This window comes from Anolis carolinensis, chromosome 1 (assembly GCF_035594765.1).
Source record: "Anolis carolinensis isolate JA03-04 chromosome 1, rAnoCar3.1.pri, whole genome shotgun sequence".
Lineage (NCBI taxonomy): Eukaryota > Metazoa > Chordata > Lepidosauria > Squamata > Dactyloidae > Anolis > Anolis carolinensis.
In genome coordinates, this window is record NC_085841.1 from 267,128,623 (window position 1) to 267,154,721 (window position 26,099).

General features: G+C 41.6%; 1 protein-coding gene across 2 annotated transcripts; it reads right to left on the reverse strand.

The window, feature by feature from the left end:
• Positions 1-367: 367 nt before the first annotated feature.
• Positions 368-26,083, reverse strand: igf2 (insulin like growth factor 2). Of its 2 annotated transcripts, none has more exons than XM_008107927.3 (4): positions 25,717-26,083; positions 14,163-14,325; positions 5,684-5,850; positions 368-4,567 (listed from the first exon to the last, which is right to left on the reverse strand). In XM_008107927.3, the coding sequence occupies exons 1-4, from the start codon at positions 25,873-25,875 to the stop codon at positions 4,328-4,330; spliced, it is 729 nt and encodes a 242-aa protein (XP_008106134.1). In that variant the 5' UTR covers positions 25,876-26,083; the 3' UTR covers positions 368-4,327. The 2 variants fall into 2 exon arrangements, with proteins under 2 accessions (XP_008106134.1, XP_003214806.1); XM_003214758.4 differs by lacking the exon at positions 25,717-26,083 and adding an exon at positions 25,422-25,570.
• Positions 26,084-26,099: the final 16 nt, after the last annotated feature.

Here is a 26,099-nt window from a genome sequence, read left to right on the forward strand (position 1 = left end):
TGGCCTCCAACAGACAAGAGTTCTTTTCCCCACCTTGGACCTTCCACAGATATATAAACCTTCCTTGCTTAGTTTCTCCATATACCTCACAACCTCTGAGGATGCCTGCCATAGATGTGGGTGAAATGTCAGGAGAGAATACTTCTGGAACATGGCCACACAGCCCAGAAAACACACAACAACCCAGGTAAAACTTTTTCAAGAGGAAGAATACACCAGCTGGGACAGGCTATAGTAGTTTGCCTTTACCATAGACCACTGGAAGCAGCTCAAAAATTACATGGCAGAGGATTAATTTGAATTTTCTCTGCCAACCAAGACCATTGTAAGAAAAAACATATCTTACACAAAGACATGGAGACATATGAACATTATAACTGATTGCTTTATTGATACTGTATTACAAATGAAAAGTACAATAGGTGCAGAATCCGGGCAGTTTGAATCTTGCATATTGAGTGCACACAAGTGGAATATTTCAAGATACATCAACTCCCATTTCCCACCCTCTTTCCCACCCCACCCCATCATATAAAACTTGAGCAGACAATAATACATACAATGAAACACACACATACACACACACACATACAAATCCAAAAACATTTTTAAAATTTTCCAAAACAACAAATACAATTCTTCCCTTCATTTAGTGCAGAGGCAGCTAGGTCTATCACCAAAACACTGAGCCTTTGCAATCAGGCAGGATGAAATGAATGAAGCTTGATATGAGACTGTTAATATGGTGGAACCAGTTTGGGTAACCATGTCCCACCCTATCCAGTGCTTGTGGCTTTGCACTAGAGGGGTGGAAGAAATCAGACCAGTACGGATTCCAGCAATGTTTTGTATTTTTTTAAAGTGGGTTTGCCCCACCTTGCCAAAGAAAAAAGAACCACCACCACCACCACCACCACCACCACCACCACCCCCCCCCCCCCCAAAAAAAAAAGAAAGGGGAAAAAACTAGTCGGTAAACTAGAAATGCCCTAGGGATCAGTTGTGCTATACCAGTACAAGTAATTTACACTGAATGAATTGTGTTGTTTGCTGTTGTAAAGTCAGCCACCCTCCCTCTCTCTTGTACTGTTTTTGATCTCTTTTATGATTATCAAGGAGACCTCACCAAATTCATTACGTGCCCTGCTAAAGAAGGCTTGAAGATACCATACACTTAGATCACTCACTCAACCATTACTGGCCTAAGGACAGTTTGTGCAATGTCTCTTGGGCTAATATGAAATATTATCAAATTAATATTTCCAAGGCATCTAGGTGATCTGAACAATGGAGCATTCCCTTCAGCATAGTTAGAAGACACCTCAGTACTAGAACACATTTCCTCTGGCTGGCTCAACATTAGTTTGTATGTGTCTGAACTTAAAAAAGGGTGGCTCCCAAATATGCATGCATAGGACCAAATGCTTAACAGTGAATGTCAACTTGGAAAGGAAAACTGACTAGCCAAGGTACCACCCAACATGTTTATTTTGATCAGATTTAAGTATTCTTGCCCAGATTTATTGCCGTGGAATTTAGATTTTAATTAAATTTGGCTTTCACTCCATATTTTATTTTTCCCCAAAGGTATTGGCAAGGTAATAGGAAACATTTCAAACTCTTTCTGGCACTAAAGTAAATAATTGTAACAGGATAAGGGGATTCTAACAACCACCTTGATTTCTGTTCTTTTAAACAGCTAGAGAGGCATTGAACCAACTTCCAAGATGCAGTGCTCCAAAGCCAGTAAACCCGCATATTTTCTTAGTTGAGCACTTTCTCTCATCCTGGCCCACTGGCTACTGAAACTTTCCTCCAGTTGACAAGCACTTGAGGGGTATTTAACTTTATGAACATTCCATCGACTTATGCCAATACTTCATAAGCTCAAATAAAGCACATACTTTTAACTTCTTAGGGACCCGGCTTTGTTAAGAATATTATAAAACTGATCTCCCAGACTATAGATAAATCCCTTTCATTACTGTTATGCTGCAAAAAAAAAGTGATTTCTCTGCTTTTTACCTTATAGCATATACATATATATAGGAAATTCTAAAGAAGCCTTGATACTTGTGAGTGAAGCATATTTTATGCATTACTGTTTTTAAAAAGGGGGAAATATTTTGGTAAAGAGCTTCTATGGGAAGCTTTTGTTTTGCAAATGTAAACTTTTAATCTCCTTTGGCTGGTCTCTCTCCACTCGGCCTTGTTTTACAGAGCAATTTATTTTTTTCCCTTCCTTTATAACCCATTTTGGGGTGTAATTGTTGTTTTGCAGTGCCATGGAAAATAAAACCTTTAAAGGCATCATGGCTCAAGATTGCAAGATGCAAATTCCAAAAACTGATAATAGAGATAAAAAGAGAAAAGGCTACAATTCAAGTAATTTGTATGTTCTTTAAAATGTATAGTTATATATAAGGCAAAGCAGGTAAAGAACCAAATAGATTGTCCCCCCCCTTTGCCTAAGTAGCTCAGTATATATGATAGGGAGATTGGTTTCCCATTTTTAACTGATAGAATAGGCAGGGAACTGATAATTTAAAATTTGAACTTTAATCAAGGCTTGGGTATCAATCAGAGGAATAGGCTTTTTAATTTCTCTATTTTCATGCCTCAAGTCAAATTCTGGTTTGTACCACAAAGAATGAGGGATAAGAAAGCAAGAATGAAGAGGGACCAACCCCCTCAGATATGTTATGTTTCCTTAGCCCTTCATTTGCTGTGTTATCAAAGCCAAATTAAACTACACTTCCTACTCACTGGAGCAGAAAGAAGGAAAATTTATATTTTCAAGCAGGTTGTCTGTTATTGCTGACAAGGAAGAAGGAAGCAAAAAACAAAACAAAAAAAAACAGCAGATTAAACAGATGGGGTCAGTTGTGTGAGCCACCCATTTAAGTCAATTTTTTTTTAACCTAAAAAGTAGCTATCATGTCAGAGAGAAAATGTCAGAGGAAGACAGGGAAAAATGACCAACTCAATAGGATGGTGCTCCTCACACTACAAAGGCCAATGGGTGCACTATGTACAGTGAATAGTTCCATGAAATCCAATGGGATTACTCACAAAGCACACGTGTGTACCTTTGCAGTAGACATGCTCTAGGTTCTGGAGATAAGACTGAGTGAAGGCTGTAAGGAAGACAAAGAATTTCTTGATCTACAATGCGTATAGATGTATTTGTGTTTCTGCATGTGCATGCATTTTATGTATATGAGTGAAAGGCAATTAGCTCATATGGTCATGACCAAGCTATATTTCAGAAGAGAAAAAAAGAACACTTATCACACTTTCCTAAAACGAAAAGCTAAAAAAATTTCAAGTTCAGTATTCGAGATCTTGTCCTTCCCACCCCTCCCTCTTGTAATTTTCTGGATTGATTTCCCCCCGTCCAACTTACATTAGCACCATAACAACATTTAAAACATTACAATCCCTCTTCAGTTAACTACGCATACACAAAAATGGTCCCATTAAAAATAGTGCTTTTTCTGCCAAACAAAAAAGTTATATATAATATATATTTCATATAATTCAACTAAATCTGTGGCAAATGTGCAATGCATACGCCTCCTCCATTAAAGTGAACCTATGTTCACTCTTCTCTCTCTCTCTCACTTCATCTGTGATTTTTAAAAAGGTGCAAGTACATTTGGAACTGTGTAATTAAAAATAAGGTAGTGGGCCTTCTCATTTCTTTCTCTGGCTTTTAAAAACGTGCAAAGAATTTTTTTAAAAAAGAACCCCTCAAAAACACATATTGTAGACTAACTGGGACTTTTCAACAACATAATGGGATGGAAACAAGGCCAGAATGTAAAAGTCTCAGATGTTACACACCCCTTTCTGTTTTATTGTCAATGTAGACACAAATTGGGCTTCTCCCAGTGTCATTTATCTTCTCTTGCTCTGTCTTCATTGGTCGGCATATGGACTAAAAGGCAGTGGCCCGATAATAAACAGTTCAAGTGCCTTAACTGTCCCTTTTAAGTAAAGGCAAAAAAATACTGGGCAGGAAAAAAACAAAACCAAGAGATCTTTTCTTAACAAAAATAATAAAGACAATGCCACAGAAATGCTGCTGCTGTTGCTGCCACCGCCGATGTTGTAATCCCATTCTATGTCAGTTGTTTGGTGTTACGGTGCCCTCTTTCTGTTGCTCCTCAGTATGAAAGGGCACTTGCCCTCCCTCTTCTCTGCCTTGGTTTTGGAGAGAGAAAAAGGGTAAGGCCAGGCCTGGGAAAGGTCTCCCATGAGACTGGAAAAATAATAATATTAATAATAATATTAAGAATCCATTTTGCAGACTGTTTGTCACAGTTCACTTCTGGCTGCCTGATGTTTCTGAGGTGGTTTGCACAACAAGAGGCTTTTGGGTTGGCAGAACCATCAAGGGACGATGGATCTTGGATTCTTCAGACTCCTGGAGTCCCTCGGCCTGCCATCGATATCTGTGGGCACGGTGGATGTTGGGGACTCCTCTCTGCAGACGCTGGGAACTCTTTTTCTGCCATATGTCATATTTTGAGTACTTAGCATGAGAGGGCTTTTGAAAGGGGTCCTGCAGGAAAATGTGGAGGGAAGAAAAGGAGTGAGCTCCAATAAGTCAGGGACAATAAAAATAACTGTTGGTTGAAGTTAACCAAAACAAATGGCCAGCCTTTGGATGTAATATCAAATGATTACAGTAAATAAAATGAACAAACTGCATCATGGGACAGATAATTTTAACAGCATGGTCTTTTTTTAAAATGTGTGGCTCAAACAAAGAAAAGCGTATTAGCACCTCAGTCTGACTTAATTTATTGCAGTGTACACTTTTGTTATAGCACCTTCCTCAAACAACAAAAGCTCCAGGCCATAAAGCTCATGTCATAGGATTTTTTTTCTATTTCTATGATTTTCTGTTGCTGTCTACAGTGAAATTAGTCCCTAGCTTTTTCTAGCCAACTTTCAGACCAATATCTTTATGCTTATAATCAGGCCTTTAGCGAGGGGGGGGGGGGGTTAGGGGTTCAACCCCCCCCCCCCCCCCCGAAATTTTTCAGGTTATAAAAAAAACCTGGTTTACTCATGAATTTTAACTGGTTAACCAAATCCCCATGCTAAGTCTATGAGACACAAAACATTAAGAGTCCCTCCAGGCACTATCTCAAGCAGATATTGACAGGTTTGTAGTGGGGAGGGGTGTGTGCTAGGGGTGTGTGCTAGGGGTTAAACCCCCCCCCCCCCGAAATTTTCAAAACCCCTCCCGAATTTCTTTTCTGGCTACGGCCCTGCTCATAATACATGTACAGTCTTCTGTGTTGTGCTGAAAGCAGCTTAACTGAGTTGCCAAGGGTTATTCTTCTCCCTTAACGTTTTCAATAATGTTACAAAATATCCACCATTAAATGTGCATCTCAGTAGTTCCTGTAAATAGTTGCTTCTTTAGCAACAATTTCAACACAAAAACATTAGGTGGGCAAGCAGGCATTTAAGAACATACAAATCGTAAGATTTGGAGAAATGCTTATGTTTGTAGTAGCTTAAAAAAAAAAACCAACCCAAAACAAAACTCTTGGCATGGAAAAATAGTGACCACCCCCACATAGCTTAATGAAGATGGAGCATATTCAGTGACCATGGAATTGTGACTATGGCAAGGGGAGGCAGGACAGATAGTATCGCCACTCACCTTGTTTAGTGCTGGTAAGACAACAAGTGAAGTTGACGAGAGGTCCCGTTCTGATTTGACTGATTTTGCACAGTAGGTTTCCAACAGATTGAGATCACAACTCCGGAAGCAGCATTCCTCCACAATGCCACGGTTGAGCCTTCCTCTGTTTCTGCCCACAGGCCGGCCTGTCAATAGAGATATATCTTTAAGTTAGGGTGGAAAATACACAATTATTCTGCACATAACACATCTTAAACATTTAAGGTATGAAGCCGGGGGGTGGGGGGGAGAGAGAGAGAGAGAGATTAAGACTACAGCTTCTAGATTCACTAATGGGTGCTAGAAATGGAATTTGAACCTACACCCAACTGCTGCTTTTGCTATGCCAAGCACCAATTACTAATAATTATTTTGGTTTATTTGTTTATCCATTATTTAGGATTTATCACTAGTTCTGATGGAAGCAGTGTTCTCAAGCTCCATCATCTTAGCCCAGCTCTGCTCCATCCTTTGAGTGCCTGTTCATTGCATTGGTGAAGAAAGCCATTTACATTTCTCTGGGCACCACAGCCATGAGGAAGAATACGCTTAACACAGAACTGATTTAAGGATGGAAGTTTGTTTATGCATATCATAGCTTTTCTCCAGAAGGCTGGATTTTTTAAAGTAGTAATATAGGCCCCTTCTACACTGCCATACAATCCAGATTATCAAATCAGATAATCCAGATTATATATGAATCTATACTGCCATATAATCCAGTTCAAAACAGATAATCTGGATTTTATATGTAGTGTAGAAGGGGCCATAGACTGCTGCTGTTGACAGCTGCTGATCAAGCAGTTTTTAGGAAAGGTCGCCATTATCAAATCAAGCAAATGGACAAATCTGTCTGGCTAATATGCTACATAAATATCTACACAATGCATCATTTTTTCAAAAAAAAAAAAAAAGAATCCTTCTTTGGAGGCTTTTAAACAGGGGCAAGAGTACTTTTTGTTTTCCTGCATGGCAGGGAGTTGGGTTGGACGGCCTTCTGGTCTCTTCCAATTCTATGAATCTTAGGGTATTCCAGCCTGGAAGCTACCTCTGGACACAATGATGGAAAGACAGTGCATTCCTAGTTTAAAAGCAGAGTCCAGAGTGGTGACCCTGTTTAGCCTGAACGTTTGTTCCAACAAACAGTGTATTTTCCCAATAGTTTTGCCATTGAATCATACAGATTTGGCTTCCCTAAAGCAGTTTGGTTGCCAAAGATTGACAGTGGTAGGAGCACCCAGTAATAATAATGCTTAACAGAACATGGAAAAATGACTTCCACGTGTTCAAAGGATATCACATACATTGGGCAGACCTTGAAAAAGAGGGCAGGGCTCCAGGACTTTGTAATTGTAGGGAAGAGAGAATTTCAGAAGGTACAGCCTGATGTAATATGGGGGGAAATGGCTGGAATTTCCTCTTTTTTACACAAAAATCAAATTACGAGCCCTGGTCTGTAATTCATGTAACCACAGGTACTTGAAATTTAATTCAATAATCTTCAAAACTGACCCATATAATAGATAATAACTGCCTATATTGGTAATTTTCCCCATACTGCAGACAAGAACAGGTGGGATAGTGGATTTCTGAACAAGAAAAAGTCTGTAACCAGAAGCTTTGCATTACAGCTCTCAGTCACCATTGACCATGCTAGATGGAGATAATGGAACTTGGAGGCAAAGAGATTGGAGCATCAAAGTTTCCCCAAACCTGACTTAAAACTACTTGGCAATTAAAAAGAGATCTGAACGGGAGTATCTTTGTTCAAAGCCAGGATGCACCATGTACCAATTTTCATTTGAAAATAGTTGCACGCCCTCTGCATTTCTACAATCATTTTATTTTATTGTCTCCTTTTAAATGTATTTAATTGGTTATTAAGAGGAGTTTCCTCCTCAAGCTTTTCCTATTGTGGCCCTTTCCAAAGATCTCAGGGTGTTTCTAGATGTGGCTTCAACTTGCACCGAAGAGGGTTTAATCCACATGCCCTCCTCAAAAACCTGGGCTTTCTCGGGGGGGGGGGGGGGGGGTATCACCATGCCATCCCAGTAACTATTAGGATGGCATGGGGCCACTAAAAAAAAAACAAACCAAAACAACCCTTAAAAGAAGAAAAAACATAACAGGCTGCTATTAAGGTACTCCTGGAGTTCTCCTGATATGTAGAAATGAAATGCCAGGAGGCTGGGGAGGCGAGGAAAACCACTCTCCCTCCCCCCTCCCTCCTGGTGCATCATTTTGACATGCCAGGACAACTCCAAGACTACCTTAATGGAAGCCTAGTAAGTTTTGTTCTTCTTTTAAGGGCTTTTATGAGGGTTTGAGGGGGGGGGGGATCTAGGTTTTCCAGGCTCATGGAGCTCAAAAAACCAAGAGGGCTGTGTGAATTGGGTCCAGGGATCCAATCCACACTGGCCCCACACCTGGTAAGGCCCTGATCCTACCAAAGATCCAGGTCTTACCAGGTATCTAATTAATTTGCTTTTACCAGAGGTGTCGTTTGGACACCTCTGGTAAAAGCCCGACAGGCCCCACATTTTGGGGCCTGTCTAGAAGCGCCCTTAGTGTTCATGCCTGCCTAAACCCAGGAGTAAGCTTTATCAGTCCAGATGGTCAAGCAATCTTTTGAACCTTTTCTCAAGGAAAGGGCCAGGGGGTCATATTCAATTGTGTTTACAGCCTCTATGCATACACACTTACATGTATGTACACAGGGCAAAAAACAAGGCATGTGGCTAGATGCTGATTTCTGCTCAATCTTGAGTTTCTCTTCCGTAATACATTTCCTTTTTTTATCCTCCCTAAACAGGAATTACAATTACTCTGCATTCCTTATAACAATGTCTGAGCTCATGGTACAAATCCACATGTGGATATCAAATAGAGAGTGTATGTGTATGCATGACAGGGAGAAGAAGAGGGAGGGGGAAATGCATGTTGCAGAGTGTAGAGGCTTATGTGCCACACTTCTGGATCACTGTAAGATCCTTCAAAGTCTATGCCCCTTCCCCTCACACACCCCTAACCACCACTTCTGTCTGATCAATCAAGCACCAAATCAAGCGGAAGACGACTCTGGGTGTAAACAATCCTTCCTCTCCCCCGTCAGAGGAATGTGGGCACCAACAAGAGAGCCTTTGTCAGATGGCCGGGCAGCAGCGGCCATTGTTCCAAACCCCTCCCCCCAAAATAGTTTTACTCCCCCCTTTTTTTCCTAGTATGATTCTGATGGGTGCAGAAATTGAGAGAGAGAGAATGTGCTTTGTCAGCATAAGTGGCTGGAAAGAGCTAAATTCTTATCAGCTGTTGGAAAGGAAGAAACAGGAGCTGTTGTTTACAGAAGTCAGACGCCTTTTCTCCTCTCTCTCTCTCTCTCTCTCTCCTTTCTCCTACAACATGAAGGAGGATGCAAGGCTCATTTACCTATATTTGAGAGGGGGGTTCTGTTTATCCTTTCGACACGAACTCAAGAGTGGCAATAAAGTTTTCTAAGCCTCAATCACTGTCCCACATGCATTTAAAAGCCTAACATGGTCCTGGATCTTTTGCCTAATATAGCTGCTTTTGAAATAAAAGCAACATAAAATGTTCTTTCTGTAACATCACTCTTAACACCACCATTTCCTGAAAAGCAGGGTTGTTGTATGTCTTTCGGGCTGTGTGGCCATGTTCCAGAAGCATTCTCTCCTGACGTTTCGCCCACATCTATGGCAGGCATCCTCAGAGGTTGTGAGGTATGGAGAAAACTAAGCAAAGAGGTTAATATATATCTGTGGAAAGTCTAGGGTGAGAGAGGTCAGTGTGAATGTGTAGTTAATCACTTAAATTAGCATTGAAAAGCTTATCTGCTGTCTTCTTCCTGCCTCTGGGGCATCCTTTGTTTAGAGTCGTTAACTGCCCTTGGTTGATTCATGTCTGGAAACCCTCTGTTTTCAGAGTATTGCTTTTTATTTACTGTTCTGATTTTTGAGTTTTGTAATACTGGTAGCCAGATTTTGTTCATTTTCATGGTTTCTTCCTTTCTGTTGAAGTTGTCCACATGCTTGTGGATTTCAATGGCTTCTCTGTGTAGTCTGACATGATAGTTGTTAGAATGGTCCAGCATTTTTGTGTTCTCAAATAGTATTCTGTGTCCAGGCTGGTTCATCAAATGCTCTGCTATGGCTGATTTCTCTGGTTGAATTAGTCTGCAGTGCCTTTCATGTTCTTTGACTCTTGTTTGGGCGCTGCGTTTGGTGGTCCCTATGTAGACTTGTCCACAGCTGCATGGTATCCGGTAGACTCCTGCAGAAGAGAGAGGATCCCTCTTGTCCTTCGCTGACCGTAGCATTTGTTGGATTTTCTTCGTGGGTTTGTAGATAGTTTGTAGGTTGTGCTTCTTCATCAGCTTCCCTATGCGGTCAGTAGTTCCCTTGATGTATGGTAAGTACACCTTTCCTCTGGGTGGATCTTTGTCTTGACTCTCATGGCTTGTTCTTGGCCTTGCAGCTCTTCTGATGTCTGTGGTGGAGTATCCATTGGCCTGTAGAGCCCAGTTTAGGTGGTTGAGTTCACCTTGGAGGAGGTGAGGTTCGCAGATTCTTTGTGCACGGTCTGTCAGGGCTTTGATTGTGCTCCTTTTTTGACTTGGGTGATGGTTGGAGTTTTTATGAAGGTATCTATCTGTGTGTGTAGGTTTTCTGTAAACTGTGTGGCCCAATTGTTGATTGGGTTTGCGGATGACCAGAACATCTAGAAATGGCAGTTTTCCTTCCTTTTCTTTTTCCATGGTGAATTGGATGTTTGGGTGGATGCTGTTAAGATGGTCCAGGAACTTGCTGAGTTCTTCCTCTCCATGGCTCCAAATCGTGAAGGTGTCATCTACGTATCTGAACCAAACAGTTGGCTTTTTTGGTGCTGTTTCTAGGGCCTGTTTTTCAAAGTATTCCATATAGAAATTTGCTACTACTGGGCTGAGAGGGCTCCCCATGGCCACTCCATCCTTCTGCGAATCTGCGAACCTCACCTCCTCCAAGGTGAACTCAACCACCTAAACTGGGCTCTACAGGCCAATGGATACTCCACCACAGACATCAGAAGAGCTGCAAGGCCAAGAACAAGCCATGAGAGTCAAGACAAAGATCCACCCAGAGGAAAGGTGTACTTACCATACATCAAGGGAACTACTGACCGCATAGGGAAGCTGATGAAGAAGCACAACCTACAAACTATCTACAAACCCACGAAGAAAATCCAACAAATGCTACGGTCAGCGAAGGACAAGAGGGATCCTCTCTCTTCTGCAGGAGTCTACCGGATACCATGCAGCTGTGGACAAGTCTACATAGGGACCACCAAACGCAGCGCCCAAACAAGAGTCAAAGAACATGAAAGGCACTGCAGACTAATTCAACCAGAGAAATCAGCCATAGCAGAGCATTTGATGAACCAGCCTGGACACAGAATACTATTTGAGAACACAAAAATGCTGGACCATTCTAACAACTATCATGTCAGACTACACAGAGAAGCCATTGAAATCCACAAGCATGTGGACAACTTCAACAGAAAGGAAGAAACCATGAAAATGAACAAAATCTGGCTACCAGTATTACAAAACTCAAAAATCAGAACAGTAAATAAAAAGCAATACTCTGAAAACAGAGGGTTTCCAGACATGAATCAACCAAGGGCAGTTAACGACTCTAAACAAAGGATGCCCCAGAGGCAGGAAGAAGACAGCAGATAAGCTTTTCAATGCTAATTTAAGTGATTAACTACACATTCACACTGACCTCTCTCACCCTAGACTTTCCACAGATATATATTAACCTCTTTGCTTAGTTTTCTCCATACCTCACAACCTCTGAGGATGCCTGCCATAGATGTGGGCGAAACGTCAGGAGAGAATGCTTCTGGAACATGGCCACACAGCCCGAAAGACATACAACAACCCTGTGATCCCGGCCATGAAAGCCTTCGACAACACATTTCCTGAAAATATTGCTAAGAGATGGGGTGGGGTGAACTGAGTTTGTTGCTGATTAATGGCTTCCTATACAGAAGCATTTTTAGTGAGACATCTCCATTTTTTTCAGGGCAGCCGCCAGGTTTTCCCACCCACTATCAAATAAGAAATACCCCTTGAAACATCAGAGAGCCACTGCTCTTTAAGGCTTAGTGGAAAGTCTGACTTCAATAGGGCTATGATGAATTGTCCCTGCTAGGGTCCTGACCTTTAGTGGTTTGGGACTGAGCTGTAGATTAAAGAGCCTAAAAAGCAACTTCCCTACTTAAAAATGTTTTCAGGAGAGACTTCAGACCACTTACAACATGGAAAACAAGGCTACAGCATCTTGGAATGCCAGATGTGACATGACAATTAGTTGCACAGCTTTTCATGCTACATAGAAGATGCTTCCTTTCTGCTTATGGAAGAGGAAGTTTGGCATTTTCTTGTGTGCTAAATTGAAACATTCCATGCATTCTCTTATGATTGAACCACATAGACCAGAATTCGGTAACTTTTTGTACCTGACCAAAGTTGCTTGTAATTTAAATCATTGAAGTCAGCAATATGAATGATACCCCACTAGTCAAGGTTCATTTTGAGTTCCAGGCCTCTGCCTTGGGACAAATGAATCTAATAGGTGATGCCTCTGAAAATATGTAAAACCATCTCCACAAATACTAAGTAAATACAGCATATCTTTAAACCTTGATTTAGGGGGCAAACCCTCCAGAGGAAAGGATTCATGTTTTGGTGGCGCTTTGACCTCAGACATAGCTCTTTAGAAATCAAATGGCAGGCTGTGATCCCTGTACTTCTAAGATGCAGTTCTAATGATGAACACATCCCGCTTAGACCCTGTGATAATTGTGTCTCCTCTCTTACCAATTGTTCTTGCTATCATTTCCAATAGTATATAATACAGGGGATCAAGATTTCAACATTTAAAATGTTTGAACTGTATGTACATGACTTAAAGATAACTGTTTTACAATGACTTTGGGTAAATTAGTACCTCACCTGCAGAATCATGACTGAAACAAATTATCTTCCATAGTGGTTATGGGGCCAAATGCAATTAAGAAATGTGATGCATTAATTTTCAAAGTACAGTAGAGTCTCACTTATCCCAGCTAAACGGGCCGGCAGAAGCTTGGATAAGCGAATATCTTGGATAATAAGGAGGGATTAAGGAAAAGTCTATTAAACATCAAATTAGGTTATGATTTTACAAATTAAGCACCAAAACATCATGCTATACAACAAATTTGATAGAAAAAGTAGTTCAATATGCAGTAATGTTAGGTTGTAATTACTGTATTTACGAATTTAGCACCAAAATATCATGATATATTGAAAACATTGACTACAAAAATGGCTTGGATAATCCAGAGGCTTGGATAAGTGAGGCTTGGATAAGTGAGACTACTGTAGTAGTTATCCCTCTAGTGAAGGGCCAAATGTCTTGTGATCTAGCAGATATATTGTTAATAGGAAACTGAAGTTGAAGGGTTGTGTCATCGGAAAGCAATATTTCTGTCTTATTTTTCACTGCAAAACTGAATGGTGGGGAGTCTATTTTACTATGTAGAGTGGATTATACACTCAGCATTTACTTTACATTGATTTTAGATGTATGAGTAAAATAATTTAGTGCCAGCCCACAAAAACCTCTGATCTGCATGGAAACAGCAGATGAAATTATGTCTAATTGTAGCTACCTTGTCATTTACATACTGTACTAAAGTTGATCTTATGGTAGATGAAATACCAAACAGTGTTGAATTAAAAGCTGGACTTGGTGAAGTTACCCTTCTGGACTATGGCTCCCAGAATCCCCTTGCCAAAATAGACAATGCCAGGAGCTGTAGCAAATTTTCCAGGCTGTGATTAGAAAAATAGCTATCCTAAGTACTGAATAATTGGAATCTATGGGACTTTTAATGTTTCCCCTTTTGGCAGGATGGAACTTAAATTTATTCCAAATTACAGACTATGAACTAGAAATTACCAGGAACTAGTATTTCAAAATTAAGATGTTACACTGTGTTACATATCACCTTTATTAAATTGATTATATAAAGACGTATTTCTCAGTCAGATAGAACTAAATAACAAATACATCTTTCAGGAGTGTTTGACTAGATTATCTTTTTTTATCTTTTCAACTTTAAGAATCTGTGATTCTCAATTGCCTAGAGATTATTTGTCTTGATCATAAAGGCACAGTGTCACTATCCTCCCTGCACCCCACCATTACACCTATATTTCTAAGCTTTCTGAATGTATAGACAATGAATATATGATGACTACTGAGATGTTGCTTCATATCCATGTTTTAAAACTTGTAATACACCAAATTAATGTACAGTTTCATTATTCCTGGGAGAATCTTTTCTCCTCCCTCCCACAAAAGCATGCATTTCCCACCCAAAAAAACACCCCACAGTGCAAGACAATACTTACTGAAGTAAAAACCTCTGTCCCCACAAACAAACTGCAGGGTGTCCACTAATTCTCCACCACAGAGAGTTTCAGCAGGGCCATGTGCAGAGACAGAATCAATGGTGTATGCAAGGAAGGTGAGCGCAAGCAACAGAATCCGCCTGGAGGTGCACATATTCGGTGCCTACAAGACACAGATACAAAAATAATTGAACATTAATTTTTTTCTTTATTATTTTGACAGCTGGCAACTTAAGATGAGCTAGGTCAGGGATGTCAAACACATTTTCAGGGAGGGTCACATTAGCCTTATGGTTGCCTTCAAAGGGCCGAGATATATATCTCACACATGCCGATCAGTATAATGGACAAGACAGACAGTGGGTGGATGTATATCAGAAGGGCCATAGTGGAAACCACTGGTTACATCATATCTATTTCTATCCATGGTCTCATTTCAAAAGTCTATTAAGACAATATCTACAGGAAAGGAGATTCCACCTGAACATCAGGAAGAACTTCCTCACTGTGAGAGCTGTTCGGCAGTGGAACTCTCTCCCCCGGACTGTGGTGGAGGCTCCTTCCTTGGAAGCTTTTAAGCAGAGGCTGGATGGCCATCTGTCGGGGGTGCTTTGAATGCGATTTCCTGCTTCTTAGTGGGGGGTTGGACTAGATGGCCCATGAAGTCTCTTCCAACTCTACTATTCTATGATTCTATGATTCTATATATTCCTGGTCAGATCACAATTACCTAAAGCATGGATGAGATCAAATACAGTTAAATTATCTGACATGCAGGGCTGGCATAACATGCCCTGGAGGACCCAGAGGTCTCAGAGAGGTATCCTTCCTAGGGATTTGCTAGAGCCTCCAGAATGACTCTAAGATAATTTTGAGGGAAAGCAAATCATAGAATTTCCTGAAGAACTGGCAAATTCCCCTAGAGACCATTTCCCCTGGGCATGGGTAAGCAAAATTGTAGATATGATTTCTGAGGTTATGAGGATCTTACTGTACATCATTTATTTTTCTGATATTATGGAAGATGGTATCATGTCCATTAGAATTTAAACATTCCAGATACTGTACTAAAAAACAGATACTGAAGATCAGAAGTAATCAGACCTCTAGTCCTTTTCTACAGTACAAACTATAGTATTTTGGTAATATTTTGATCATGGGAATTTTACCACTTAGAATTCTCTGCCAGAGAGTTCTAATGCTGTTGTTTGAAATCCACTAAGCCAGTGGTTCTCAACCTGTGCATCCCCAGGTGTTTTGGCCTACAATTCCCAGAAATCCCAGTCAGTTTACCAGCTGTTAAGGTTTCTGGGAGTTGAAGGCCAAAACATCTGGGGCCCACATGTTGAGGACCACTACACTAAACAATTCTAAATAACTCACAAAACATGGAATTCCATACAATTGAGCCATCACAGTTAAAGTAGTATCAAGCAATTATACAATGCGCACACACTTTATGTTTCTGAAGCAAGAGACTTTTCATGTACACTTATCATCACAGACATCATCTTACTTGGAGCAGCCTCTCAAACATGTGAGAAAAACAGAAATGCCTCTTTCAAGATTGTGTGTGCTGACTGCAGTTTTTCTAAGATGGCAGTGTTTGTGTAAGTATGTGGTGTTTATGTAGACAAGGTTTAGAACCTGTTGCTTGATCAATTGGGGTCTGATTCAGTTAATTAATTCTGTTTGATCTAGCCTTTTAAATGATTACATTTTGCAGTCTTAGTTCCAGACTCTTATTTGTGATAACTTTAAATCAGAACTAACAAGGTTTTAAAAGAAAATGTTACAGTGCTGGAAGGCTGGCTAATATATGGTCATCACAACAGCACAAAACAGACAGGGTGACCTTTTGTAGAGTTGGATTGAATTCTATCCATGATCTAGTTCAATCTATTCCTGGCTTAGCCCCAAGCTTTCTAACATGACCCTAGACAGAGTCCAAGGCCAGATTTCTATCCATTAATCCATATTACCAATCCTAGATTACCAGCTTTCCAGTAATTTATAGTATGTTCAGTCCCCAGTGGTAGAAGTAACCTGACTTTTTAAGGCAGAGAGTAGTCTCACAACACTTACATTAATGAGCAGGAAAAGTATACCAATGATCCAAAACACTCTGGTTTCAAGTTTAAAACAAATACTCCAAGTTGGATTTGAACCAACAGCTGTTTCAGAATATTCACTGGAAATATTTTTCCTACATACATACCCAGCAGCCTCTTATGATCTGAGATGCAGCAGCAGCCAACATACATAGAGCACACAAACTCATTCTGTTTATGCATCAACCTGGAGTCACTTATTACAACAAGTGAATGAAAAACCATCTTTGCTCAAAGTGCACAGATTTTTGGATGACAATTAGATTGGTTTTAATTTTGAATTAGCACACTGGATCTAATAACAAAAGCAAAAAGCAACAACAATGTAGCAAGATATTGTTTTAACATTTTGTTGTGTTCTCAAATATTGAAATTCCCATTATCCCTCTCTTCCTTTATGGTTTTTCACTCTCCTAATAAATATGAGATTTTATGTTCTATAACTTCTGGGTTGGCGAAGGCATTTTGTATTTGGAAATAGCAGTTGATACCCATAGCCCCAAATTCATGGTACCCAGCATCTAAAGCAGATTCTTTTCATACGTTGGGCTTTCTGTTTTTCGTTCTCTGTCTCCATCTACCTGGCCCAAAAACTAAAATGACTTAACAATTAATCCTTTATTTACTTTTTATAAATCCCAAATCTGTTGTCTCACCTGGCCTTCTCCAGACTGACCAGAAAACACTTTTGGAATTGAATTGCTTCCATCAATGGAATTATGAAGGGAATGATCTCACCAGTTCACTGCTGTTCCCTCCCCATGCACCTTTCAAAACATCCTATTCTAGAGGAATGAAAACACTTTTAAAGCTGATTTCCAAAGGCTACAGAGGGGAGGAGATTCCAGGATAATACTGGATGCAAGCCACTAAGTTCATCTCTTCCATATTTTTAAAATCTAGCTTTCAGCTAGACTAGACATATCATAGGAGATCCACAATCAGCATCAATATAGCACATTCAGCAACAATACAACAGCTATAGTATTTTTGCATATCCTTCTTCTGCTAGCTTCCTTCTGATTGAAAAAATGTGTCCTTATTTTCCCTATAGGGCCAAACATATAGGTTCTCAAAGCAGTACAGATAGAGCCTAGCTTTGAGGACAACTGCTGCCTGAAAATGTCACTTTCCCACATGTTCATGGCAATTTGTGCTGAACCCAAATCCTACAAGTGGTAGAGGGAGAACATACAAATAGTTCACCAAGACTGAGAAGCAATAGCAATAGTATTTTCCAAGTGCTTTACCTGAGCCTCCTATAAATCACCTGAAGTTGTACAGTGGCAAAGCAAATTCCAAGTGATAGAAAAGATCTCAGTGAGTTAGAATTAATACCAGAACATTTCCTTAACACTACCTGTCATACTACAGAGGAAAGAAAATAATTGATGATTTTCCTGTGCAATCAGAACTCAGTTTTCTGAGCATCAGAGGTGTACAGACACAGCATGCTATCACATTTGCCTATGAGGTTTAAGGACACTCAAAAGTCCCAACCTCAACTACTGGTAATTAATGTCTGACTGCCCGATGGCAAGCTTCAGACAGTTGGTTTAACTTTGTCATCAATTCTTGTCACAGTCAATTTCTCACAAGGGATTGCTTAATTTTTATGTTTGACAAACTGACTAAATGAGCATGTTTGCTTATTTTTCAAGAGGCCTCAAATCTAGGAATATTTAACTGAGGTTCATAAATTCTTGAAATCCCCCTTCCTTCACTGATAAGGTCTATTCCTCTATCTGCTCCAAAATTACCCTCCACCACCTCGCGGAGTCGCTGCAACTGTCAGTGATGTGTCTGTTTAAAAAGCCCTTTTCTACCAACAATACAAATTGATACAAGTACACACACACACCCTACCCACAGAACGGTATTTTGCCAATACCGTAAAAATAACTGTACAGTGTTCCCTCACTTATCGCTGGGGTTAGGTTCCAGGACCACCCGCAATAAGTGAAAATCCGTGAAGTAGGGACACTATATTTATTTTAATATTTATACATTATTTTAGTAGTTATATACTATTTTAAGTCTTAATCAACCAATCGTGTGTTGATAAATCACCTCCTTCTCCTCTTGCTGCCACTTGGGCTCCTTTTCTCTCCCTTTGGCTTCTCCTTCCTCCCTTCCTTAGGCTGTAAATTGTAATTTTTATGATTTATAGTAGTCTTTTAGAGTTTATTGAAAAACCGCAAAACAGCAAATCCGCGAAAATTGAACCGCAAAGTAGTGAGGGAACACTGTAATTGAATTCTGGACACTTTCCATCTTCTTAAATGAATGTGATGAAGGAAGAGAGATGTGACATCAAATTAAGGCTACCACTATCAAATACAACCATTAAAGATGCTCTGCTAGTATGATTTTTCCTTATCTGGCCTCTAAAGTAGAAGTTGATGGCTTCCTTTTTCAAAGAAGAGAAAGAGAAGGAACAGCCAGAGTGCTTGCACAGTTTAGAGCACCCTTCTCCAATCTGATGCCCTCTAGGTGTTTTATACTACAAGTCCCATCAGCTGGAACCAATACAATGAACAGGTCTGATGGGAGTTTGACCCCAAACTTCTGGAGACCATCAGGAAATCACTCACTGTGATAACTAGTTCCCCCTCTTTCACTGATTCCAGTTATTTGAACCATCAACAGAACAGATCTCCTACCCAAGCTAATGCAAGAGGAGTTTCAGAGAGAGAAACACACACATACAATTAATCAACAATGGTGATGTAACCTCAATTCTCCATCATTCTGGGGTGGGAAAAACCTGTATCTTTCAGATTTCTATGAGACTAGAAAATACCTAGTCTCATATAGTCAAGAAGTCAATAAATACATCATGCTCCCTGTCACTCTCCACACAAAAAATACTCCCCTCCCCCCCCCCCCCAAGGGCAAGGAAGAAAAAGAATGTCCACTTACATTATTATTCTGTTGGTGGGATGAGACAGGAAGAGCATTTTGGAAGCATCCTGCAATAAATGCGGTGCAAAGGGAACAATGGTATGTGTAATCTAAACCAACACTCAAATGGATGCTGGTGTGAACCAGTGTACAATTCAACTCTGTGATCTCTCTTCTTCACTCAATTGCAGCCTTTTCAGATACTGCTCACTCAGTGGCAATGTTCACCTTGAGGTGTCCCCAACTCCCCGCTTTTTGCCTCATCATCACCGTAATAGGAAACCGGCTGACGAAGAGCAAGGGAGGTAGAAAATACTTGTTTACTACCTAGCACTGACCTCCTTGCTCTTTCTCATCCCCAGATGAATCTTCTGCAAACAACCAAACAAGCTTGTGTCTTTGCATTCCCTACGTACATTGGAGGCTAGAGACAATGGAGCAGGAGAGATAAGAAAACCTTAGTAGTTATCTTAACAGACAATGTGGCCATGGGCCTATCGGCAGTCAGTCACTGTGCTCTCTGCAAACCATAACATAAATTAGGATCCAATGGGTTTCCTCCAGCTCCCACTTCTGCTCCCCAAGTCTAATCCCATAGCTCTTCTGAAAATCCCAAGGAATAGTTCTTTGGTTCTCAGTTATATCATGTTACACCTTTCCTTCAACTGTGTTCAAGGAAGGGCACATAGTTGTTTATCTTCGCAACATTCCTGTAATGTAGGCCATACTGGGGAATGGGGAAACTGACATGCCCACACTGCAAGTTTTGTGAATCGCTGGGTGGATAATATTCCAATTCCCAGTCCAGCTCTCCAACCATTATAAGGTATTGTCTCTAAACAAAACATTCCGGGTTTTGGTCCCAACTTTTACTGGATACCCAAGACTGACTCTTTTCAGACATAATTTCACAATATGTATTCAGTAGTTTGGACTACAGCTCAGAGAGGATTGCCTATCTGATTGGCATGAAATGACCTGCCACCACCAAAAAGTCCTGGAATGTCATGGTAATCAACTTGATAAAGTTGATAAAGCTCAATTTTGGTGCTGATTTGCCAACGCTTGCTTGTTTCAGAGATTTCTACATTGTGGATTTATATACACCTGCACACAGGCAAACCAATAGATTAGTGGTTCTCAGTCTATGGGTGCCCAGATGTTTTGGTCTTCAACTCCCAGAAATCCTAACAGCTGGTAAACTGACTGGGATTTCTGGGAGTTGTAGGCCAAAACACCTGGGCACCCACAGGTTGAAAACCACTGCAATAGATCTTGGAGATGGATGAAAGGTGAAATTACACCTATGCAAGTTGCTCCATTTACCTTTGTAGTTAGAACTATTATTTAGGAAAGCTCAGTGCTTCAATAACATGAAAAATCACCATAAATACCTGTTCCTCTAGAAAAGCTCAAGATTCTGCATCAGTTGTATTTGTCGAAAAACCGAGTATTCATATGCACTAGATATGTGGCAAGGCATATATCTCATTTGGGGGGTGGGGGGAGAGAGAGAAAAGGACAGGAGTGTATGGGCAGAGGTGGCTGGTGTTGCCATCTTCTACATCTGGAAGACAATTATACTGCCTTGATTTCAGTATATTAGAGTAGGTGGTATTGAAAGGTTCACAAGATAGCCCCCAGTAGTGCCTTGGTCAATTCTTTATATCTGATCACAAAATCTTGACAGGAACACCCACAGGGAAAATCCAAAATGCATGTTTCTATCTGTCTCTTTGTCTGTTTTCATCTCTAGCAGAGCTAGAGTTTTTTTGTAAAGTTGATGGGTCTTAATTGCTTAAGATAAACTCTCTGTCAAAATACCTTGGACTACAACAGTACATTGTTACTGGGAAGGAAATAATCACTGATGCTGCTACCATTTCCTTGTGAGGAGGATGGGGAGGATATACCCCATTTTCTCTCAGGACTGAGACCCAAAGGATAATAACACTGCTAGTCACACACTCAACAGGCAAGACCCACTTTGGGATTAGTACACTAATGGTGCATCTACTCTGCAAAAATAATTCATTTTCAAACTACTTTAATTACCCTAGTTCAATGCTATGAAGTCATGGAAATCATAGTTTTACAAGGTCTTTAGTCTTCTTGGTCAAAGAGTGCTGGTGACCCACAAAACTACAACTCCCATGATTCAATAGCATTGAGCCAAGGCATTAAGTCTGCAGTGTAGATGCATTCTTAATCTCAAATGCCAACCATTTGAGATGTCACCTGCAATGAGCAAAATCAGAGGAGGGGTACTTCTTTTCGGAATACTAACTCCCAACATTCCCCAACTAGAATGACTACTAGAAGTTACACAAATTTTTAAAAAAACTTTTCCAAGAACAAGCAAGAGATGCTTCCAGGGAACTTGACATGGAAACTTCTGCAAACTAGAACAAATTATGCATGTGTTCCCCTCTTACAGGTCAGTGTGATAAATAATAACAGAAAATATAGTCAGAAAGCCTATTTCACCTGTCACTTGAGGGCAAATTAAAAAAAAGTTTAGTTTTTAAAAAACAAGAGCTGGAAAGCAGTTTCTTAGAAGAAGCATCTATCCTTCTTTGTTGCCTAGTAAAGAATGCCTCTTCTATATGCAGATTCACATGCAATGCCTTCACACCCCAAAACCTAAGTGATTTCAAAGTTTCTAAGATCAGTTAACTCACTTACATTTCTCTAAATAAGTAATAGCTTAGCTAGCAGCTTTTGTAAACTTACTTGAAAGATTGACTGAAGGGGCTTATAAATGTCTTTTCAAAAAAGACAGAAGGGGAAAGCCTTTTTTCTACTTCCAGGTGTTGGAAATGCTGCCTCCAAGTTGGATGGGCTGAGAACCAACACAACATGCCTGAAATAGATGCTTCTTCGAATCTAAGCTTATTCAGAATTGGAACAGCATCAAATAAGGTTGTCACTACAGAGTTTTCATTCAGCTCTATGCAGCTTGGCCTTTCACTGCCCAGATCATTCAGGGCTTGGGAAAGTTGCTTTTCCAAGTGCCAATAATGTTGGCTGGAGCTGTCATTTGAAAAAGTAATTTTTCCAATCTGTTCTTTCCACACACAGAGATATACTGTAAAAACAAAGTTGAATGCCACTGATCTGTTTTGCCATATAATTATTTGAGATTTTTTCTCCCAAACTGTCCTTTGTCACTGTCTTCAAGCACCAGACCTTGTACCTTTAGTTCTCTCAAAGGGGATTTATTAGCAAAACTGTCTAATTGAGATGGGCAGGGGCTATATAAGGATGAAAAAGCAGTGCAGCTAATGGCTCTAATATCAGTGGGATAGTTAACCTACTCTGGTGCACAATCCAAACTTTCAAGATGCTAAAGCTGTAACGAAACTATTTTGCGGGACAAGATTCAACTCCTGGATATCTACTTTAAAGTCTGGATTAACAGTCACCACCCACTGGTAGAAGAGAAGTATCCGCTGCCATGGTGAATCAAGCACAGTACAGCTTCTTTGCCCCACCAAAGTGTAAATCTATTGCATGAACATTCATATTCTGGAAAAACGCATTTTAAAAAAGGGAAGCAGTACTGCTTAACTCTCCAAACTCATCTAGCAGGCACAAGGATGTGGAAATGTAAAAGTCATTCTTCAGAAAGCTGACTGATCAGTTTTAATTCCCCAAGTTAGCAACTTGTTGTCTAGTGTCCTTCCAGATTTGTTTCCAAAACCTGAATTATGTTAGATGTATGCATATCTCAGTTGCAACTAAAGAAGATGGTATGTCAATGTATTGGCGTGTAGTTCCTCCTTGCCATGCCAACATTTGAATTTGCTGTATTTTTTGCAACTGCCTCATAGCCCAGCAGAGCCATCGGAGGCCAAAATAGCCTCTGCTACCATCTGCCTGTTTTCAAGGATCTTGCTTCACAGCCTCCTCCTCACTGTATACAGCTGATGAAGCCAGCTGCTGCCACAATAAACCTGCTAGTCTAAGCTACCACATTACTCATGAAACAACAACAACATGGATTTTGAGGGGACAAAGTCATAGCAAAGCACAAGTTGGAGTTCTGCTCTCAGGAGGCAATATCTCTGTTACACCCTTTTCCACAGAGGAGTTAAGAAAACCCTCCACACTTTAAAGACCTGGTGCTTTTCACTACAGAAAAGATAGCTCCATATAACAGTCCCATTCATCTCCCTGGGTTGCTCTAGATCACTCAGAGGGTTAAACAGAGTCATTATAGTGAATGACCTTCTCTGGAAACCACAGGTAAACAGCTTTTCACTTGAAAGAAAGTGACTGAGCAAGCAACAAGTTTTGCCAGGAGTGAGATTCCAGTTGTATGTCCTTCCATTAAAGATTCTGGCAGTAAAGATTCTGGCAGCCGTAAAAGCAATCCTTTCCCCCCTTGCCTCCCCTTAAGCAGGAGAGCCTCTGCTATCTTTCCTCCATTCAGCCTTGTTGTACCAGAGGCAGCTAGAGCGGCTTTCAAAGGGAGAAGCAAACAACTTTCTCTGTAGTTGGCAAAGGCTAGCAAGCACGGAAGTAATGAAGTAAGATTCTTATACAGCTGAGAATACCATCCTATGTATTTGTAGCATCTTTCCCTTCTCTCCAGACAAGTGCCTCAGTTAAAGACCCCAATTCTTTATTGAACAGTCAGCATTCTGAGTCAACCAGTTGGGAATCCAGTTAACATACTACTGGCAGAAAGCAGTTGAGACACATCTGCTGGTACACTTAGATTAAACTACAGTCTCCTCGTGTGCCCCAAATCCCTCCTGCTCAGTGCAGTGCTAAAACCTTTCCAAGTTTCTCCAAACAATTCCTCCAGGGGAAAAGCAGTTGGAAGAGAAGAAAGGAGAAAATAATAATAAAATATCCATACAAAGTTGAAGGCCCTATGCCAATAGTTAACTCTCAGCTTGGATTTTGGCTGCATTTTCTCTCCCCCCCCCCCCCTCCCACATCCTTCTTTGACTTTTCATTCCTCAAAGCCCGAAAAGGTTTTGTTTTTGTTATGTTTTGCAAAGAAGTGGATTTAATAACCACTGGGGCAAAAGAACTGTGTGTTCTCCACATCAAATCCAACAATCTTTACAAACTTTGCTTCCCACCAAAGCAGCTTGAGTAAAGCAGGCAATACTTCTGTAACAGTAACAACAATAATAAGCAAATCGTGGGTTTGTTTTCCCTACAACCAGAACAGGACCTTGCATGTCCTTAGGCAGAGAGACACAAACCTGGCATCCAAATCCCATTTGGGACTGCTGCCTCCTCAATCTCCAAAGGCTTCAAAAAGTCTGAGATCCCCTTTGCCTTTTACTCCCCAAATGACAATCGTCCAGACTTATCAATGTTCAAGAACTACCTGGAGGTGTGTGTGTGTGTGTGTGTGTGTGTGTGTACTTCCACCGTCGCTCGGATAATACAGAACAGACGCAAAGCATACTTTTCAAAAAATGGGACCTGCGATTTCGGGCCATCAGCTCCATTCACAAAACTTGAGGCGCTCTGAGCTTAGACTTGCTGCTTGGGACTGCTTGGTTTCTGGGGTGCCACCTGCACCCAGCCTTTAAAAGCGGTCTCACACCCCTGGGTAACGTCTCTGTAGACGGCCAATTCTCTCACACCAGAAGCGACTGGCAGTATGCTCTCTGACAGGATATAAAAAAACAAGCCCTGGAGGCGCCCACCCACCACTGCCCGGCTTTGGCGAGGGCTGCCAGAAACCGCGCCGCCGCCGCCTTCTCCCCGCTCGCTTGCTCACCAGCCAGACTTAACCTGCAAGAGCCTCGCAAGAAGTCAAAAGCGAGTCGGTTCAATTCGGGCCCATCCCTCGGGTTCCCTCTAGTGTCGCCGCCTCAGAAGTGCAGAGCCAGCCCCCCTCCCCACTTGCTCCGCGAACCCGAAAAGTGGGGGGAAAGTAGAAAAAAGTTTTCTTTGAAAAGGCAAAAATCCAGCGAAGGGGAGGCGAAGGCTGCGCGCCGGACGCGACTGGCTGCGCGTTGCCCTCGGAGGAGAAGCGGGGAGGGAGGGAAAGGTGTGCAGAAAAACAAGTCTGGAAGTTTGGGTGGGATCCTTTTCGCCCCTTCCCCGCCGGCGCCAAGAGTGCTGCCGAAGCCCGTGGCTTCCCGACACCCGCTCCAACTTCGCCGCAAAGAGTCCCCGAAGCGGACCCCCCCCCCCCGCTCCCCGCAAACCCAATGGACTTGGGAGCTTTGTTTGGCTCTGGGTTCAGCCCCCGCCGCAGTGCACGGCTCACCCAAATCGGCGCGCGTCCTTCGGTGAACTCCGGAGCGCGCGAGGTGGGGAAGAAAAGGCGAAGGGAGACGAGGAGGAGGAAGAGGAGAAGGGAGCCTGTCGGAGGAGGGTCGCGCCCGGGAGACCCACCGCCGCCCCAGCCACCCAAGTGGCGGCCAGAGGGGCTGTTGGGATGCTGCTCACCCACCAGCTCCTCTCCTCCTTTTCCTCCTCCTCCTCCTCCTTCTCTCTTTCCACACTGCCCAGCCTCCCCGTTTGCGATAACCAGCCTCCGGACGGTTTGTTTTTCCCCTTACCTTTGAACTGCCCGAGGGGCTCTCAACTTCTTGCGTGCAGATTTGGAGCAAGGCGGCGTGGCTGCCGTTGCATTCCCCCATGTGCTGCTGCTCTTCTCTTGACATGTTAGTGGCTGGATGGCTGGTTGGGTTGGGTTGAGCAAGTCCCTTTTTTATCATGCAGAAGAATAACCACAGAGAGACCCCCAGCAGCCCCAAAAGGTTCTGCTTGCTTGGCTGGCGCTGCCTCCTTGGCTCAGGCTGGCTTCCCACCCAGGTTGGACCGGGGGCGGCTGGGGCTGGGGCTGCGGCTTGGTGCTCCCCGGTAGCTGAAGCAGCAGCAGCTCTGGTTTCAATGAACTGCTCCACAACTGAGGAGACAGGCTGAGAGCGCTCACTGTCCC